General features: G+C 37.2%; 2 protein-coding genes across 2 annotated transcripts; one reads left to right on the forward strand and one right to left on the reverse strand.

Moving 5' to 3' along the window:
* Window positions 1-614: 614 nt before the first annotated feature.
* On the forward strand, window positions 615-1,313 carry LOC149260852 (pentatricopeptide repeat-containing protein At1g71460, chloroplastic-like). Its single transcript, XM_089461170.1, has one exon. The coding sequence runs from the start codon at window positions 615-617 to the stop codon at window positions 1,311-1,313; it is 699 nt and encodes a 232-aa protein (XP_089317296.1).
* A 14,319-nt stretch (window positions 1,314-15,632) lies between these two features.
* On the reverse strand, window positions 15,633-18,990 carry LOC149260853 (uncharacterized). The gene is made up of 5 exons (XM_089461186.1): window positions 18,235-18,990; window positions 17,421-18,111; window positions 16,411-17,190; window positions 15,899-16,134; window positions 15,633-15,725 (listed from the first exon to the last, which is right to left on the reverse strand). The coding sequence occupies exons 1-5, from the start codon at window positions 18,988-18,990 to the stop codon at window positions 15,633-15,635; spliced, it is 2,556 nt and encodes an 851-aa protein (XP_089317312.1).
* Between the last annotated feature and the right edge of the window lie 1,384 nt (window positions 18,991-20,374).

Here is a 20,374-nt window from a genome sequence, read left to right on the forward strand (position 1 = left end):
AAGAGAAATCTAAGTTATCAATAACCTAAGTCATACAAACTAATACTCATAATTAAATTTGTGTTGAATTTGTATCCATAAAATTTTAAAACAATAACTTTATCATCACAAAGTACATTAACATAATAACCTATTACTCAATGCTCTACTCCTATAAACATTATATTTTTAATTATTAAACTTATTTAAAATATTAATATTAATATAATATTACATATCTTTTACAGACTCTTTATAGGCTATGGGCATTTGGAAAAGCACTAAAAAGATAAGAGATAATAGGTCCTTCATAAAGGGTTTCCAGTAAGAGCGACAACTAAAATTAATTATATTGATTATCTCTATTTCTATTTTCCAGAATTATTAATCAGATTTTTATTTTTTAAAATTAATTATATTGATTATCTCTATTTCTATTTTCAAGAATTATTAATCAGATTTTTATTTTTTATTTTTTAGATTGACTATTAACAAGTATTTTAAATGCACAAAGATTATGATAATAAAAATTACTATTTTTTTGGAAAAAAAAAATATTATATATAATTTTGGCAAGCACTGTTCTTTTGTGCAGAGAAAGGCTGGTTGATGAAGCTCTTCGCATTCTACACTCGATGGACTTCAGTAGAGAAATCCCTGTGGATACCCAAATCTACCATATACTCCTGTATTGCTGCACTGTCCAGAAATTATTGGAAGAAGGCAAGCAAGTCCACGCCCCCATGAGAATCACAGGGGTTCATCAGAATCCCTACTTGGCTGCCAAGCTTGTTTATCTTTATTCTGCCTGTGGAAGCATTGTCGATGTGCGGGTGGCATTCGATGAAGCCTCTGAGCGGACTATGTTTATGTGGAATGCTTTGCTCAGAGCTTATGTTAAGAATGGGTTCTGTGAAACCGAGGCTATGGAGATTTATAATCAGGTGAAGTTATCTAGCACGGAGCTTGATAATTTTACGTTCTCAATCATGCTGAAGACATGCGGAAGCTTAATGGACCTGCAACAGGGGATGGAGATTCATGGGCAGGTTATCAAGATCGGTTATGAGCTTGATGTCTTTGTGGGAGGTGTGCTTGTGGATATGTATTGCAGGTGCCGTTCTGTGGAGGATGCAAACCAAGTGTTTGAGGAAATGCGCCATCGAGATGTGGTCACATGGACAGCTATGATTGCTGGACTTGTGCATAATGGGTTTCATGGCGAAGCATTGGAATGTTTCCGACAGATACATGTGGAGGAACACAAGAATGTTTCACTAAGAATCAGTGCTTCGATTTGGGCCCCGGGGATATCTCTATACTCTTGCACCTGATGTGCACAGGGTGCAGTATTTCACGGATACTGAGTTTTCATTAGATGGGACGGGCATTGGGATATATTCCTGGAGGAGGATTTTCCCATAGCAGCCGATCACATTAAGGCGAATGCAGAGGAATTCAAATAGGTGTTTTTGCGTGTGCGTACAAGCTCATATGCAGGTGCAAGCAATAAGTTAATTTCGTGGTACTATGTTGTTTAAAGTTTCTGTAGTTTATTGTCTAGGGATGGATTCTGTATGCTATTTCCTGAAATTATGTTCAGGGCTTTTATATATATAATAATTAAACTATGTATTCAAAGTTTGCCTAATACTCTTTGTGATGTAAATAAATTTCAATGAACATCAAACTATTCTCATAATTTGCATGGATTCTTGCAACATATCATCGGCAGGTTTTTTTTCCCTTCAATTTTGTGATTCGTTCCTTCTGGTCGAGGAAGGTTCCGGACCTTCACGTCTTACCTGAGCTCAAAAAGATAGAACAATATCAAAGGTCAATGAGCAAGTAATTCAAATGACAAGTATAAGAGCGATACAGTGCACTATTGCAAGTAAGATGGAATGTTCACAAATCAATGGGAGAGCCTAGACGCATTATAGGCAAGCCACTGTCGTCAACACTTTCATTCTCGTTGAGACATCTGGCATGGTTTCCTACTCGACCTCTGGGTATAGTCCTGCTTGACATCTGTGCACAGATTTTACGTCACCTTATAATATTTATTATTTTGAACCAAAATACAATTCTTTCAATTTAACATTTCTATCAGCCTCTCTTTGCACCTTTTGGGACAATTGCTAATATAAATATGTTCAACAAAGATACATTAAAGGAAATGGTTATACTAGAAGCTGCATGTTTAAAGAGGAGACCATGATTATCCACTCCGGATTGGTATCCCCACTCTTGCACTCATCGTGGGGTATTATACTCTTTTAACATTTCTCAATGTATCTCTTTTCAATTTCTTATCTTCTCCTATCGCCCACTTCCCAAGGGAAAGTGCTTTCTCTCGATTAGTTCTGGATTTTGACGTGATGGATTTTCCACAAGGAATCGATATTCATACATCTTACATATATGAGCGAAATTACTCTTATATATATAAATTATTGTTTTAAAACATTACAAGTTAATATAAATAGAAAATATAAATATACAAGATTTAATATTTTAATATTTGGTATAATAAATAACAAATTGATCTCCAAAAAAATAATTAAAATTAAGGATATTTAGGAAAAGCATGGTAAAATTTTTTAAAAATATTAAAAAATTTAAATTTAATAAATTAAAAAGGGTTAAGTATTAATTTTAATTATTAAAATTAGAATTAGAATTTTATATGAGAATTTTCAAATTTGAATTTAATTATTAATTACTGTTAATTAGATAATAAATATATAATCTTTACAGAATATTCATAATAGTATACACAAATCCAAGGTTCACATTTATTTACAAAATATTTATGTTTTTTTTTCCATTTTAATTAAATCGATTAATTAAAATAAATGTCATATGAAAAAATGTAAAGTGAGCTATTGTTTTTGGGCATGTGGTATTGATAAATCATAGTATTGTAACAAAACTTATTTATAAATTAAGAATCTCCATGATAAAGTGGAGATAAATTTTCATACTTAAGATTCTTGTTACATGCTTTTTTAAAATGTATGTATATATCTTTAACTTATATATTAATTATTTTTATTATTTAATAATTATAATAATAATTTATTTAAATAAAGTTTTTATGATTTTTTAAATTTTAACAACATGAGATGTATTATCTAGTAAGTTTGAGCAGGTGTCTTGGTGTTTATTATGGATTGTTGTCTATTGGCATTTACCAACCATTTAATTTATATGGTTGTATTAGTTATGTTGTATATGAGGTTTTGTTTTAAGCAAATTAAAGCTCTTTGTTATTATTATTTTTTTTAATTTAGTAATATCGATTATTTTAAAATTGGTTAAAATTGTTCTCCAATGAGGATGGGTTTCGAGGTTGAGGGAGGGTTTCGTGGGGTGAGCCCGCCACCCTGTCGATATGATGGGCATTAAAGGCCAGAGGACATGACTCGTCCCCGATGTATAGATGGCTTTTAATCCTCAATGTGGGGAGGAGATGAGAGCTATGAGTCCAGTGGTGAGTGAGATAAGTTTGAACCTAAGCGGGAGCGGGAGGTGGGTCGAATACCCTGCAGCTGGCGTCTGAGTGAGATAGGTTTGAACCTAAGCGGGAGGGGGTGCGGGGGTCGAATACCCTGTAGTTGGCGTCTCAGTGTGGATTCGACCCGAATTTTGAAGAGCTTGGCCTGAATTGTGAGAGCTAGTCGAGAGTGGTGGATATCAATGAGGTGAAGAAGATAGCCATGGATGGTGGACTCTTTGAAATGAATACTTTCAAGAGGTGGAGGAGTTATGAGGTGGGGTGAATTTGTAGGAGCGAATCTCTATCATTAACTATAGGAAGTTGTCGCTTTTCTCGAACACTTTAAATTTAGCTACTTAGGCCTTGGTTTCTTTGGTAATTCATTTCCTTTTGTTTGTCCATTTGCTTGCTAATGTGTGGTTTAATTGGGTCAGTCTGTTAATCACTCTCTATCTGTTGAGCTTTGGGTTTTTTACAGCAATCTGGTTTTAGTCCTAGTCATCTTTGGGTCATGGGTCTCATATTTCTATTTGGAAAGTTATGTTTAGTTACATGTTGTCGGTGTCTGATGCCCGAAGAATTTTTGATAAAGAGGGGGATATAATTCTGGTATGTCTCTTTTTCTGGGTCTATTTGTGGCTTTGTTTTAGAGCTCAAAGTGTTGTAGTGTACAAGGCTGGATGTGATTATTACCCCTGTGAGTTTGGAAAGTGTGGGTCAGTTTTTGGCTTTAGTGGTGTTATAAGGTTGGAGTATGTAATTGGTGTATTGTTAGGTAGTGTATTTTTAGTGATTTTGTTATAGGTTGGTGCATACCACAACCCCCTGATAGTGGTGTGTGGTTATTGTAAGAAGGTGCTCACATGTGTTCCATGTCACCCAGGCAATGTATGCATAGTAAGAGGGGTGGTAGTGACAAAAGTACCCAATGATAGGATAGGGCACGTTAATTTCAGTGATAATAACCTGAGGCATACTTCAACATGGTCACTCATGAGACTTAGTGATAAATCTAGAATCTGGAAATCGTGGTGGGTGCTGAGAGGCAAGCATTTTCTGACTTTGAGATATTGGAAGAGGTCTCCAACTAGGTCCTTGACCAAGGTCACGCCAGGGGTCAATTGCATTGCACTGGTAAATGGAGACTCTGCCCGATATGGTGGTGAAAAATAAGCAAGTGGGAAGGTACAATGTGTTTGCTTCATTAGAAGACATCAAGAGAATAACGAGAAACCAACACTTCTTCATTGACAAATTGGATGCAAGGCTGATACATATAGAAGTACATCTACAATGTGATTCTGTTACTCTTGCTCCTCTCGTTTCAAGTGCAAAGGACCTAGAGTGGGTCTCCTCCTTGGACTCTTAATGGTCTGCAACTCCGCTAGCTTCTTTAGTTTTAAGTTATGTTTTGTACTATCTAACTCGAATGTTGTTTGGTTTTGATTTTTGATTTTTTATTTTGTAAAAAATAACTGAGTGATTCACTTAATCTATTTAGAAACAGTGAAAAACCTCCTAAATAGAATGAAGAATCAACGTGACATAGATGAACAATATAAACTAGTTAAAATTATACTCATAATTATTATTTTTAAATATAAAAGTAATATTTGTAATTGAAAACTTGTATGGAACCTATTATATATATAATCTTTATTAAAATAATTTCGGAAGTTGTTTTGGAGCCAACTTTTGGAACCATCTATTCTAATATACTAAAAATAAATTCATATAAAACAAAATTAAAAATAAAACAAAGTTAAAGTCTCACCAGGTGTTACTAAAGTCAGATAACTGCCTGCACATCCATTATTAAGCAAAAACGCCATGCAGGCGCACATTATGTGGCCGTTCTTGAATAAAAACCGGAAAATAAAAAAATGCTAAAGAAACGTCAGGCAGAATCGGCAGCGTGCATACGCCTGCTCATCATTTTCAAGCGTCATCGAAAATTATCACGTCGCCGAAACTATTTCAAAGTCCGGTAACCTAAAATCCAGAAACGGAGTTCTGTTTAGTGCGATTTTCTGGAGATTTTGGTCACGGAATTTGGCGGAAAAATTTGAGGTTAAATCTTGATTTGTATTATTTAAAATGGTTTTTTAACTGCATATTTGGAATCAGCACCCTGAAAAACCCCTAAGACGCTTTAATTGTGCAGAAATTAGCTATCAAACTTGCGATTTCAATAAATTGCTGCCGGATTTTAGAAAAATTTAACTAGAAAAAACCACCGAAAAAAGTTCCAAAAACAACTCCTCCAGGTAGTGGGCAGCCCGATGTCCCCATCCTAAGTCGATCTTGCGTTGTACCACCCCGACGCACAATCGGGGCAAAAATGTGCGAGAAATTTACGTTACCAAAACTAATTCCAAATCCAGCAAGCTAAATTCCAGAAAACTAGTGGGTGGTCCGAGGTACCTGATCATAAGTCGATAAAGATGAGCTAGTCTGGTCGTGTGGGAACACCAACCAGGCCGTGCGTGTCAAAGATATTTATGCTTCTATCCCCTCATCTCTCCCGGCGCTGCCAGGCCCCCCTTTTCCTTTCAAATTATGGAAATCCTCTGTTCATCTCAAAGCTGTTTTATTCTCTTGGTTGGTTTTCCATAACAGGAACCTGACCTGGGAGGTTCTCCAGAGAAAAGGTTGGACTGGCCCCGGAAGATGTTGCATGTGCTGCCAAGCGCCTGAGACAAACTTCCATATGTTCTTTCAATGCCCGGCTACGTCCCAAATTTGGCTCAATCTCTCCTCTTTATATGGTTTTCCTTTACAGATTTTCTCATCTGTTCCGGATGCATTCAGGTGGTGGTCGGATCAGAGACCTACATGGAGATCCTTATTCATTTTCACGTGCTGGACCTTGTGGAAATGGCGGAACGCCTGCATCTTCCAGGATTACAGGGCTCCTCTCTCCTCCACCCTGCCCCTTATTTCTGCTATGATTGATCCATCCTGAACCTGCTGTCCTTTTTTCTTCCGCCGATGTGCTTGCCCTTTCCCTCCTGGAATGCTTCTTCATTATGGTTACAGACTCTCCTTCGCTTCCTCTTGGTCCTTACTGGTTCGCCCTCCTTCATGCTGCCGATTGGACAACAGATGATGTATTGTTTTTTTCCACAGGATGTATCGGCTTGGCTTCCTTCCTGCTGCCTACTGGTCAACAATTTCACGTCCTTTTTTGATTACAGGGCGTTATGCATCAAGACTCTATGGCGCCCCCAACTCTATCCTCCATTCAGCAGGAAATTTAGCAGGGAGGCGGACAGTTTATCCAATTTAGGCATTCAGGCGCTTATGGACGGTCTTCATGTCAACATTCATATTATCCATTGGGCATTCAGGAGCTTATGGATGGTCTCCATGTCAACATTCATATGGAGGAATCTGGCATGATGCTGGAACTATGAAATTACCTGGGCGATCTATTTGTTTCTTATGATTTTGTATTGCTTATATGTCGCTTCTATTTCACTCTTCCTGTTTTGATGCGGATGCTCCAGGTTTGGTGCGGATACGACACTGGGCAACCTGACTGATAGGTTTGGAACTACTTTGTAGTTGATCCTTGCACTACATCCTGCTTTGATGTATTTATGATATATCCATATGAATGAAAATTCTGCTTTTTTCTTCTGAAAAAAAAAAGTCGACCGTGGATTGCATTGCCCGAACGCACTATCGGGCAAAAAAAAAGAGAGAAAATAGGAATTGAAGAGCTGGTCTGCCACTGATCCTCTTCAATCATTGAGGGGCGGGAGCTGGCATTGACAGTATGGAGGCTGCCCCTCTCTTGTCTACCCATTAAATTATTAAATTAGCATAATTATATTACAATATTAATGTGGTTAATATAATTTAAATTTTTATTTATATTTATTGGATAAATATAATCAACATAAATAATAATACAATTTTTTTTTATTGAAAATAAAAATGTTATTATAATTAACATTGATTATTTTTATATAATAATAATTATTTAATATTAAATGTTATTTATTATTATTATTTAATTTTAAATTAAATAATATAAATATGAATTTTTAAACCAATAAAATTTAGAGATTGATATTATATTTATTATAAATTGTTATAATTAATAATAATTATTTATTATTATTTAATTTTAAATCAGATAATATAAATATAAACTCTTAAACTAATAAAATCTAAAAAATTGATATTATAAATTAAAAAAATAATAAATCTAAAAAATTAATGTGCTAAAACCCTAACAAATTATAAACCTAAAAAATAATATTAAAAAATAAAAATAAAATTGAAAAGCTAATCTGCCACTCTGCCTCTTCAATCATTGAAAGAGGCCAAAGCTGCCATCGACATTGTGTATGGAGGCTCCACCTCTCCTATCTACAGACTAAAATATCCTTAACTAAACCAAGATATCTACCAGAGCGACTGTTTGATATTATTAATTGTGGCCACGACCATAATTAGCATTCAACTCTCTCTGGTGGCTGCCAACGATCCTGTCATAAGCTAAATTTAGCATTTAGCCGTGCAAATAGGTTATAGTTTAACTCTTTTATGTTTAGTAGGTTTTTTAATCAAATTGTCAAGTTAAGATTTAATGGAATTATATATTTGATCCTTATACCATTTAAATTCATGACTTTTTTAACCTATTAAATTTATTTATGAATTCAAAAATAAAATGATAAAAACTCAAAAAATATATCCAATTCAAATTTTACATCTAAAATATTAAACATTAAAAAATATCATCAATTTCAAGAATAATTTTTAAATTATCTATTTAAATATTAAATCAGTTATTTTATTATGTCATTGCCGATTATTAGAGATTTCTAAACTAATACTATGTAAAGAATGTGATCTATCCGACATTTCAAATAATAACTCCATCCACTAAAATAAAAACTATAATAATTTTTATTAATACCATCAATCACAAAAATAATCATCTATTTGGATGTTAAAGCAGTACTCCTACCCTGGCATTGGCAATTTTTGGTTGCCTAATCATCAAACCACAATATCTGCACTCATAAGTTTACGAGGTGTCATTATAGGATAGTTCCACTTTATTATATGTAACATTGAGAAGTGTGCCCAAGTTTAGGGAAACGGAAGAAATAATGTGATAGCATGCCACCATAAATCCATCTTTATACCTAAAACTTTTTGAATCACGTATGGGTTTTTCGATGAAAATATAGATACATAAAGCATATAATCTCTGCTTTTAATTTCATAAGATACTATAGGTAGACTTAACATAGAGGAATATCCACGGAGGGACTTTACATATTCATTTTTACTTTCTTTGATGTCCATTTTTATTCAGCATATAGTTTCATAGGATTTTGAAAGGTAAGTTTTTAAAGCTTTTAGGATCAACATATCAATATTACTCAAAACTTTTTAGATATTAAATATTTTGATATTAAATATAAATTTTTAATGAGAGAAATTTAGATTTAATAACTTAAATCACTTAATTAAGATTTGATGAGAGAAAATGTTAACCTGCACTCTACCTTCACCCAACAGTTTATACAAGTTATATTTAGTAAAATATAAACTTCTCTTTTAGGGTGGAGATTTTTACTAACCAATTTGATCAAGGGAAAATGTTAACCTGCACTCAACCTTCACCAAATGGTTTATATAAGTTATATTTACCAAAATAATTTTTTTTTTAAGGGTGGTGATTTTTACTAACCATTGCTACATGCATTGGCCATCATTGATTTCACTTCAAAATAATAATATTTTATTGATTATTTATTTGCATCATTTATTTCAGCTCAAAATAATAACATTTTATTTTATATATATATATTAAATGTACTTAGAAAATAAATTAATTTTATCTATATATATATATATATCAAATGAACATATTATACATTCAAAATTTAAGTGATTTTTGATTTAAATGGTTCATACACTTTTTATCTATAATATTTTTGTAAGTTTAGTATGATTCTGATTTCTCTCCTATCAGGGATAGTACAAGATTTAAATTCAGTCTTCTGGTTCAGTAAGATTTCATTTCCATGACCATTACCAATTAAGCTACCTCAACCAAACCTTTAACTATAACATTTTGAAATAAAAAAAAATTATTCTTAAAAATTAAATTCTATAACTGTATATATAGAATTATTAATCATTTTAGTTTTAATTTTTAAATTTATATATAAATTATTCATTTTAAATTTATATATAAATTATTATTTTAAATTTATATATAAATTATGTAGAGTAAATACTTCATTATGGTAATAAAATTATTATTTTTAATTTATAATTATTTATATATAATCTTTTTATATATTATATAAAGTATTTATAATAATTTTAATATATTAATTAAATTTTAATAATTAGTAAAAATATTATAATTAAATTTTAAAATAAGATTAAAAAAAATATTTAAGAATTTTTCTAAAATACAATATTCAATATAATGGTTTAGAGGTATAAAAAATTACATTTTTTAATTATCAATAAATTAATTGAAATAGGTTTTTTTTAAGGAAATTAGTTTAAGTAGAAACAAATAATAATAATAATAATTATTATTATTATTTAAATTTAACTCAAAATAGATTTAGACCTTAAATCTCAAAAACGACAAATAATAATTTTTAAATAAATTTAAATTTATAAAATTATATATGATTAAATATGATCTAACATGAGTCGAGAGGGATCAAATTTCTTCATGTGAAAATTTTTTTAGAATGAAAAATACAATGTGTTATTTTTTATTGTTTCATAAATTGTATTTTAAATGCTAAATAGAGTATATCTAGGACGAAATAAAGGTTTTAACCATAAAACTTAATTATTTTAATGATATATACAAAAAAAATTAAATGATATATAATATATATGTAATTTACATTAAAATATTTTACATTACATGCACATGATACATTTTATTATGCAAATTAAAATGGTTTTCTATTATTAATATATTTTGAAGTATGTGCCAATATTAATTCTTATTAAAATATTTTATTGATAACCCTCAAAAAGTTTCTTTAAATCTTTTTTTGAAATATTTTTGAAAAGTATAAGTTTTAATTCATATATTTTTTTTTAATTATAGCGGACATTATTTTTCTATTTAGAACATAATTTTAAATTTTAAAGTTTAAAGTTTATTGTAAAGGAGGATGGACAAACGGACAAACTTACACATCCCTTCATTCTAGACTGTAAAATGAATCTCTGACTTAATCACACAATCCATGATAGTGATAGAGCTTTAAAATAAAAGCAAAGAATGATAATCACACAATCCATGTTAGTGATAAAGCTTTAAAATAAAATAAAAGAATGATAATCACACCATCCATGTTAGTGATAGAGCTTTAAAATAGAAGCAAAGAACAATAATGTAACATACCCCGATAACCTCACATGAAAATGTAGGGAGTCAGAATTTTTTTTACACAAATTACCCATTGGATATTATCCAAATCACTATTCCACATTCCTCAAAACCATCAAATAAAATGTTCATTAGTACATAAAGTAACTATATGATGTAACCTTGCATCCAGTTCATGATTCCTTTAACCACATTAATTAATCACATACTCGACATTATCAACATCGCATTATGCAAGGAATCACATCATCAAACTGACATAATAAGCAATCACATCAATGCAAGGAATCACATCATCAAACTAACATAATAAACAATCACATCATTGAACACCGATATACCCTGGAAATCCTGTAGGGTGAAAACCACCAAACGTTTAATTTTATTGTTAAACGCTTGTGAGGGTGTTCACCCCTCACTCAATGGCTTATAAGGGAGTTCATCCCTTATCCATTGTTATAAAATATTACAATGAAATATCATTAAAATAAAACATACCTAGCTAAAAGCTATTACAAACGTCATGAAACCATTTACCCACAAATCACCACTCTCTATATCCTTGTGGCATGATTGTTCCGTGGACCATCCTGCAACTCAAACTCATCAACATGGACCATTAGTTCTTATCTGCCACAATGTTAAACCTAATTTGTCTTTGACACAAATCGCCATCATTTCCTGTCATTGTTGTCGTCAACAAGCTTTGGTGACAAGATTAGATAAAGTATTAATCAATCAATAATCAGTTTTTAAAAGAAATATTTTAACATCTATTCATGTGCACACATGATATGTAAATATAGTATCACAACGTGCTTCTTCTAACAATATTTTTTTTTTCTAAATAAGACTGAACTATTATATTACAGCAAGAGCAAAATTACATCAGCAGTATTACAACAGGGCCGAGGCCCTGTAAAACTTGTCCTGGGACAGACAGTAAACTCGGGAGTATTCATTCCAGGATTACAAAAGATGGCAACCAAGTTGATACTCATGTAACCGACACATGGACTGTAGCAATAGGGGACTGAAACAACAGAAACACATGGAGGACATCGACACCATGACAGAGATAACAGATAACCGACACCATAACAGAGATGGACAGAGATACATAGTGACAAAGAGCAGACACATATATGATCGCGAAGGGAGCTGACAGAGAGAAAAATTCGTGCAGTGAAACCTGGAGCGCGAGCTGGGCATGCTAATCTTCTTCCGTAGTCTGCGGTTCATCCTCCATCTTGCAGCAGGGAGGCTGGAGTATAGCCTTACCAGCATTACGCTGCACAGGTTCACTCGGGCCTGCTCCAGGATCATGTACAGGCCTCAGCAGATCTATGGCGGGAAATTCCATGTCCACTGTGGGAACAATCCCAGGATTACGCGGAGGGTTGGCACGAGGAGCTTCATCTTCACCCCACGGATTGCTGCAATGCTCCACTGAAACAATTACGAAGAAAGTGGAATTGGACAAAGTACATGGAAGGCGGTATCTTACCATTGGGTGCTCAGTGTGCCCACATTCCATTCTCTCTGGAGGTTCTGCCATTCTTCCTCTGCCCGGGGGCCTTCCCCTCGGTCTTCTGCGTTCAGACGATTCTTCAATTGAGGAAGAGGGCGAAGGGGCTCTTCCACTGTAGCTGCCACGCCGACTTGTTCCCCTTTGGCGTTCACGCTGCATACTGAAAGTGAGCGGGTGGCGAGTGTGCACACACGGATTGTCCCTCTGAACTAGACGCCCAATCCCCCAACCAGAATGCGGATGGCAGGTTTGTAACACCGCCAATCTCCCAGGTTCACAACCAGACTGCCCGTAAGCTCTCCAATTGCCCAAGGCTATGGCCTCTAAACCATCCCAGTCGCTCTCAGAGCCTGAATGAGAGCCGAAACAATGAGCCTCCGCCACTTCCCTCAAGACAAGAACAGGAGCAGACGAGAAATGCGGGAGAATGTCTGAGAACTTCCGGCTATGAAGCGCCATGTTCCGTTTCTCAAGGCGAGCAGTGAATGTCGAAGGGACGTCTCTGCAGTGAACCATAACTCCTCTCCTTAAATGCTGCATGCCGGAATAGTTAGGGCGAGTCCTCCTGGTATACGTGGCTTGTCCGGGCGGACACATGCCCTGCTGACAAGCCATGAGCCATATGTATCTAACAACCACCCGCATCCGGGGGGGAAAGATCCTTTTGCACCAAAGTGATGCAGTCTTTTTTGAGTTGTTCATCTTCAACTATGTCCAGGGGACCTGAAAAGTATGTTGATGTCTGAGAAACTCCTTGGTTAGCCAATCTATCGGCTACCTGATTTGCTGTTCTTCGCACATGCTGAAAGGTAAGGCTATGTGGATTTGTAAGCTTTGCTTCCAAGGATTCCAACCTGCTCAAAAGTCTCCAGCTGGTTGCTACTTTGTCCGCTGTTGTTCCTGCTTGGATTTTCTTGGCTGCATTGATTAGGATGAGAGAATCGCCTTCTACCTCAAGTGGAAAGAAGTGAAGTTGCTCTGCGAAACAGATCCCTTGCCAAAGTCCTTCCATTTCCGCTACATTATTAGTATCTTTGCCGAGAGAGCCATAATAGATGTGCATGGGTGCGCCTGTATGACTTCTTATGATTCCTCCATAGCCTGCCGGACCAGGATTACCCTTTGCTGCTCCATCAAAGTTGAGCTTGAAAGAGTTGAGAGCTGGTGGGGACCATGAGGACGGGGAGGTGGGGCTGCGAGGGGGACGTGTGATGACCTTTGCAAAGGTTGAAAGGTCAAGATTCCATTCTTTAAAAATATCCCTTTCTTGTTGCACTTCTGGCATATCAGTGTCAAACCAGGTTCTTATGGCTAAGGTTTCCTGGATATTTCTTTTGTAGATAAGCCACAGAGCGTCTATTGTCCGGGAGGTATTGTTGAAGATGCGTGAGTTACGCTCTTTCCAGAGAAGCCAGTACAGAAAACCTGGAATAAGATCCCATAAGGTATTGAGGAGTTGGCTTCGGAACGGGTTCTTGTCCCAGTTCCTAATATTGTCCGTTACATCCTCGCCTCTTGGTGCTGCTCTTTTATTGCAGTACTCCACCCTCTCCCAGAGCTGCTTTGCTAGTGGACAGGACTCCATTAGATGGTTGATTGTCTCAGTGTGAAGATTGCAGTTTGGGCATCTAGAGGGCCCAATGAATCCTCGTTTTATCAAGTTATCCCAAGTAAGTATACGCCTTTTACTGAGCAACCATAGGAAGGTTGAAATTTTGGGCCAAAGCCCTGGAAGCCAGACTCGTGCCCAGATTTGGTCTTGATTCTCTTGGTTGTTTGAGTAGCGCAGCTGATGTGCTTCTTTAGTGGTGAATGTGCCTTTGTGCTTGTGACCCCATCTGAGCTTGTCCTGCTGGTTGGAGTAGCGTATTCTGCGTTGTGTGAGTTCCTGGTCCAAGTCTGAGTATGTTTCGCCTTCCCAGTCCCTTTGCCAGCTGTTTGCGGGTCTCCATGTTTGGTAGTCTTGATGCTGCGTTTGCTGCCAGAATTGTTGCACTTGAATGAGGTTTTCTTGCTGCATATACGATTGCCAGAGTGGCATCTGGAATAGATTTGCCAGCTTGGGAAGCTGCTGCCACGAATCCTCCCAGAACTTAGCTGACGTGCCAGAGTGTATTTCCCAAAAACTATGTTCCTGTATGAAACGGCTGTGTATCTTAGCTGCATTCCAGATTGGAGAGCCTTGGGCGCTGGAGTTGATTCTGATTAGATCTTGCCATTGACTTCCCATAGCATACTTTGCTTGCCATAAGCGAGCCCAAGGTGAATGAGGCTTGGAGAGCCAGTTCCACCACAGTCGGGCTCCCATAGTGTTGTTACTTTGAAGTGGATCTCGAAGCCCTAGTCCGCCCTCTGTTTTGAGTTTGCACACATCTTTCCAATTCACAAGGGCCCATTTTCGATTTCTGCCCGTGGAGCCCCAAAGGAAGTTGCGCTGTAAGTTGCGAATGGCTTTGAGGACCCATTTTGGAGCTGCCAGGGTGGAGAAGAGGTACAGCGGCATAGCTTGAAGGACAGACTTGATCAAGACCAATCTACCTGCCATGTTGAGAGCACGAAAGGTCCACGAAGAGAGTTTTGATTCCAGCCTGTCAAGGAGGGATCTCCATGAAGCGTTTTTAATAGCTGAAGCTGAGAGGGGTGCTCCAAGATATTTAGAAGGCAGATGGGAAATGGTGAATCCCAAGATTCTGGCAATATTCCTTTGTGTGGAGGGGGGGGTATTGAAAAAGAAAAGCTGCGACTTGGAGGCATTGATGGAGGTACCAGAAGCATCGGAGTAGAGGGAGAGGAGCGATTTAAACATAGAGGCTTCTTTTGAGGATGGATGGCCAAATAACATGGTGTCGTCCACGAATTGTTGATGGGACAGCGGATTGAGACCATGTATTGAAATACCTTTAAGCTTGTGAGAGGCTATAGCTGCTTTGAGTAGTCTGCTGAGACCCTCAGCCATTAAAACAAAGAGAAAAGGAGAGAGAGGATCCCCTTGTCTTATGCCACGGGAGGGCCGAAAGGGAGAAGAGGGAGATCCATTCAAAAGAACTGAAAAGCTAGGGGAGGTAATAAGATTCATGATCCACCTGGTCCATGTTGCACTGAATCCAAAGGCTAGAAGCATTTTTTGAATAAAATTCCAACTAAGCTTATCAAAAGCTTTGGAGAGGTCGAGTTTTAGAATCATACCTGATTTCTTGAGGATCTTTAAAGAGTGTATAACCTCATTTGATAGTATGATTCCATCCATAATCTGCCGTCCTTCCACATATCCTGTCTGTTCCGGAGATATGAGCAGGGGTAGGAGAGGTTTGAGCCTGTTTGCAATAACCTTTGAGATTAGCTTGTATATGACATTGCAAAGTGCGATAGGTCTAAAGTTTTCCGGCCTATTGGGTTCTTCACCTTTGGGAACCAGAGCTAGAAAGGTGGTATTGAGGGACGGGAGGATCCAATGCATACTTCTGGATTCTTCAACCAGATTCCATACTTCATTCTTGATGAGGTCCCAGAATTCGTGGAAAAAATTGGCCGTGAAGCCATCGGGACCAGGCGCTTTTCCGTCCTTGAGTTGAGCCATGGCTTCTTCAACTTCTTGCAGGGTCGTGGGCTGGAGTAATCTGTTGTTGTGATCCTCAGTTATGATGCTTGGAATGTGCTGCGTGATGGCCCGAATTGCTGCTTCCCTGTTCTCAATGGGCTCCGTTAAGATTTCCTTAAAATACCCTGTGAATTCCTTTTCCATGTCCTCATGCTTTTCAATTCTTTCGCCTTGTTGGTTGTTGATGAACGCTATATTATTATGCATTCGCCTTTGAATGGTGGTCTTGTGAAAGAATTTTGTATTCTTCTCCCCTTCTTTGAGCCAGTTGATTCTCGATTTTTGCCGCCAGAGTATTTCTTCTTGCTTCCTGCGTTCTTCGATTTGGTTCCAAAGTTCCTGTTCCTGTTGTGCTTGTTCTTCTGTTCTGCCTTGGAGAATGAGATTTTGTTGGAGTTTACTCATTTGCTGCTCTAATTGGGAACGCTTCTCCTGAATGTTGCCAAAACTTGTGCGATTCCAGACTTTGAGGACATATTTCAGATTTTTTAGCTTTTGTTGGAATTGATACATTTTGGCCCCCTGTGGCGGAATGTAGGCTGCCCAAGCGTCGCTGACTACCTTTCTGAAAGTGGCATTTGTGAGCCAGAACGCTTCAAATCTGAAGGGTCTGTTGCATTGATTGCCTGGTCTGGACCATTGTAGCAAAATTGGCCAGTGATCAGACCCGCCATGGGGAAGGATGGAAGCATTGAAATCTCCTCCTAGATGGATTGCATTGTCAGAGAGAAAGAATCTGTCAAGGCGGGAGGCTATGTGTTGAATGCCTCGTCGTTTGTTTGTCCATGTGAAAATTCCATTAGAGGTAGGAATGTCCATGAGGTGATTGGTTTGAATGAAATCTTTGAGGCTTTCACTGTCACTGTCGAGCCCGATTCGGCCTCCCTGTTTCTCTGCCATGGAAGTTATTATGTTGAAGTCGCCGCCCCCGATCCATAGCGGGAATTGTCTGTTTTCATTGAGAAGAGCGAGCGTTTCCAGAAGTTCTATTTTTTGCTGAACTAATTGAGGAAAATAAACATTTGTGAGATGACCATGTATGCCGGTGCCCACGAGGTGGAATGAGGCTTGAATGAGATGGAGTGTGGCGTGGAAGTCATATAATGTGATGATCTGAGGGTTCCATAGGATAGCTAAACCACCTGAGGCTCCGGAGGCATCAACAGAGATGGCCCTGCTTCCTACCCAAACTTTGCCACGGATTCGTTCAATAGCATCAGTGTTGCTTTTGGTTTCTTGCAGAAAAACTATGGTTGGTTTTTCTTGCTGAATCAAATGTTTGATCATTTTGTGTTTTGAGGGACTGTTGAGTCCTCTCACATTCCATGATATTAACTTCATGTAAACTGTGATTTGGGTTTGTAGAACTTTGTCAACTTAGGGAATCTCCCTGATTCCATAAGTATTTCACCTATTGCTATGGTGCGCTGGAGGTCTGTCTTTCGTCCCCTTTTCTTGAGATCCTTGAGTAACTTTTTTCCATCCCATGGACTGCCTCCCTGGATGCCCAGGCTTTTATTATGCTGCGCCTTGGCTAGGACTCCTTCCAGCTTGTCAATTTGCCAAGGTTGGATGGAGTTGTATTCTTTTTGTTTGCATGCTGCTTCAAGTGTAAAGATATCTAGTCCATCAATAGTGACATCCGCTTGATCTTCTTCCATAACAGTAGTTTCACCTAGAACTTCCTCATCCGCTTCTTGCTGAAGCCTGAGAGCCAGAGTAGTATCGGTTTCCATATCGGCGTCCTGCTGCTCATTATCCACTGAGGTTTGCTCTTTAGAGAACGAGAGGGGACTGAATCTTGATATGGATTTACCTTTCTCCAAAGAAGGGCTGGGAGTGGGTTTCATTGGATCAGGGTCAGAGGACTGCAAGGGATCTGAGTGAGGGAGGGAGGAAGATGGCGCAGAGGGTTTGTGAGGGGATTCAGAACTGGGATGATCATTTTTTTCATGCGTTGCAAGAACAGAGAATTTGTTCTGATGGTCCACTTTGAGAGTGTTGTCAATAACTGGCTGACTCTTTTTGGCATGCCTGCGGCGGTTGGGGATTTTGATGAAACCTTCAGAGTCTATATCAGAGACAACAGCAGCTGCTTTGGACTGGGAATTTAAAGGACAGTCACGGAATAGGTGGCCGTGCTCATGACACTTACGACAACGGAAGGGAATATGTTCATAATCTAAAGGTTGAGTCCATTCATAATCATCGTGATAGAGCTTTACCGTATCCGCGAGGGCTTTGGTCAGATGCATTTGGACGCAGATCCTAGCATATGAGGTGTACTTGCGAGTTTTTGTCTCCGCTGCAACTCGGATGAAGGTGCCCAGTTTGTTGCCTATGTCCGCCAGTGTTTCTTCTTTCCAGTATTCTGCAGGGAGGGAGTACATCCTGATCCAGACGGGTGCCCAGCTGAAGTCCTCCTTGTCGGGATTGAATTTGGGCTTCGATTCGGTGAGATAGAGGCCTGAAGAGTTGAAGAAGTACGGCCCTCCTTCGAATATCCTCACTCTGTCCTCCACACAGTGAAATATAGCTGTAAAGAAGCCCTTTGGTCCTAGTTGCAGAGTTATTTGTCCTTTGGGCTTCCACTTTGAGGCTATCCAGCCTTGTAAGGCTTTTTCCGTAGGCCAGAAGCCTAAAAATTTTCCTATGAGTGCATGATCTTGCATGTACTGGATTTCACCATTGATGCGGTGGCTGGGCAGGTCCACCTTGATGGGTTCAGCAGCTTTTGGGATACAAGTGGCTGAGGTTGCTTTAGGCTGAGTCGCCTTGGCTTTATCATGGGTCTCTTTGTCAGCTTCATCTTCTTCTGTCGGGGCCGTATGAATCCTTGCCTCAGCTTTCCGATTTTCGCCTTGTCCTGCATCTGGGCCAGCGTCAGAAGGGTGCAGAGGCTGAGAGTGCTGGGTATTGTCAGAACTCGCAGAGTGTTTTGGAGGGGGAGCAGAGCTCTCCCCTCCTCCCGCCATGTCCATTGCTATCGACCAGCAGGGGAGCGGCGGCTGTAGCAGGGTAAACAGTCAGAGGCGGCGGCTAGTTAGGGTTTGGCTGCAGTGTTCAGGAATTCGCATCAGAGCGATGGAGATGATCAAGGGACACTATTCGTTTCAGATGAATTGTTGCTATATCTATGATTCGCTTCTTCTAACAATATTGTGCATGTATAAACAAATAATTATCAAGTATGTCAAAATAATTACCACGTTACTATGATCATTCTCGCACCATATCCAAAGGATACCACTGTAACCATTCATATTCCATTTAAAGGATACTAGCAACTTATCTTTGTTTTCCATGCATGTAATTAGATAAAAACTTATTCAAAGAGAGCTAACCCCTTAGCTTCTTCTTTGTGCATGTAAGTAAGTAATCTTTCCAATACAATAGATATTATTATAATACATAAAAATACATGCCCTCTTCTAAGGGAAGACTAACATGATAAACATCATTATTGTACATGCAAATGCAAGTCCCTTTTCGTAAAGCATCTTTCCCAAAATAGAGTTATTTACAAATTCTATTGTATGCAGAAAGACATGTGTTGCTCTAAACAAAACTAATGTGTTAGTCATTATTTATTGCATGTGGATATGTGTATTTTACAAAAGAAAGCTAATGCTTTTATTCCATGTGATTTCTTGTTTCTCTTCCAAGGTCTAACACAATGATTATTCTTTTCTACACACAAATTTTGGTTTCTCTTCAAAAGCCTATCACAATAATTATATACTTTCCATGTATAATTCTTTTTAAAGAATCCAACATCATAGATGTAATTAACATGGATGCAAAAATCATCTCCTTTCAAGAGATCGAACACAATATTTATATTTGTCATGCAAGCAAATAACATATTTCTTTCTAGAAATATCAAACATAGTAGTCTATTTTGGTGCATGCAAAGAATTTATTTCTTCTCAAGAAATATCCAACATAATAGTTTTATCTTGGTGCATGCAAAGAACTTAATTCCTATCACCATAACTAAATACCAAACAATGTATTCTTTCAAATGATAACACAATAATTATTTTTCTTTGCATTCAATACAAATTCTTATCCCAAAGAATACTAACATAATAGTTGCCTTTTTATTCATAAAATTACAAATTTCCTGCTACCTTTTCAAAACAACAACTTGGGTAACCTATGTTTTTTTATGCATAGAGATTTATGGGTTCTTTTCAAGAGATTACTCTAATTAATTTTTCTTTAGTTCACAACCCATGAAATCCTATCAAAAGTTACCCTGGTTAACTTATAATTGAAGTTATGGAAGTATTTCCAAGAATTAATATTCATTTCTTTTCTCAAGAAACTTTTATATGTTTTCTTTCCAAAAATATAATGTAT

This window comes from Pinus tabuliformis, chromosome 6 (genome assembly GCF_031772625.1).
Source record: "Pinus tabuliformis cultivar Carrire ecotype Pingquan chromosome 6, CPIR1, whole genome shotgun sequence".
Classification (NCBI taxonomy): domain Eukaryota; kingdom Viridiplantae; phylum Streptophyta; class Pinopsida; order Pinales; family Pinaceae; genus Pinus; species Pinus tabuliformis.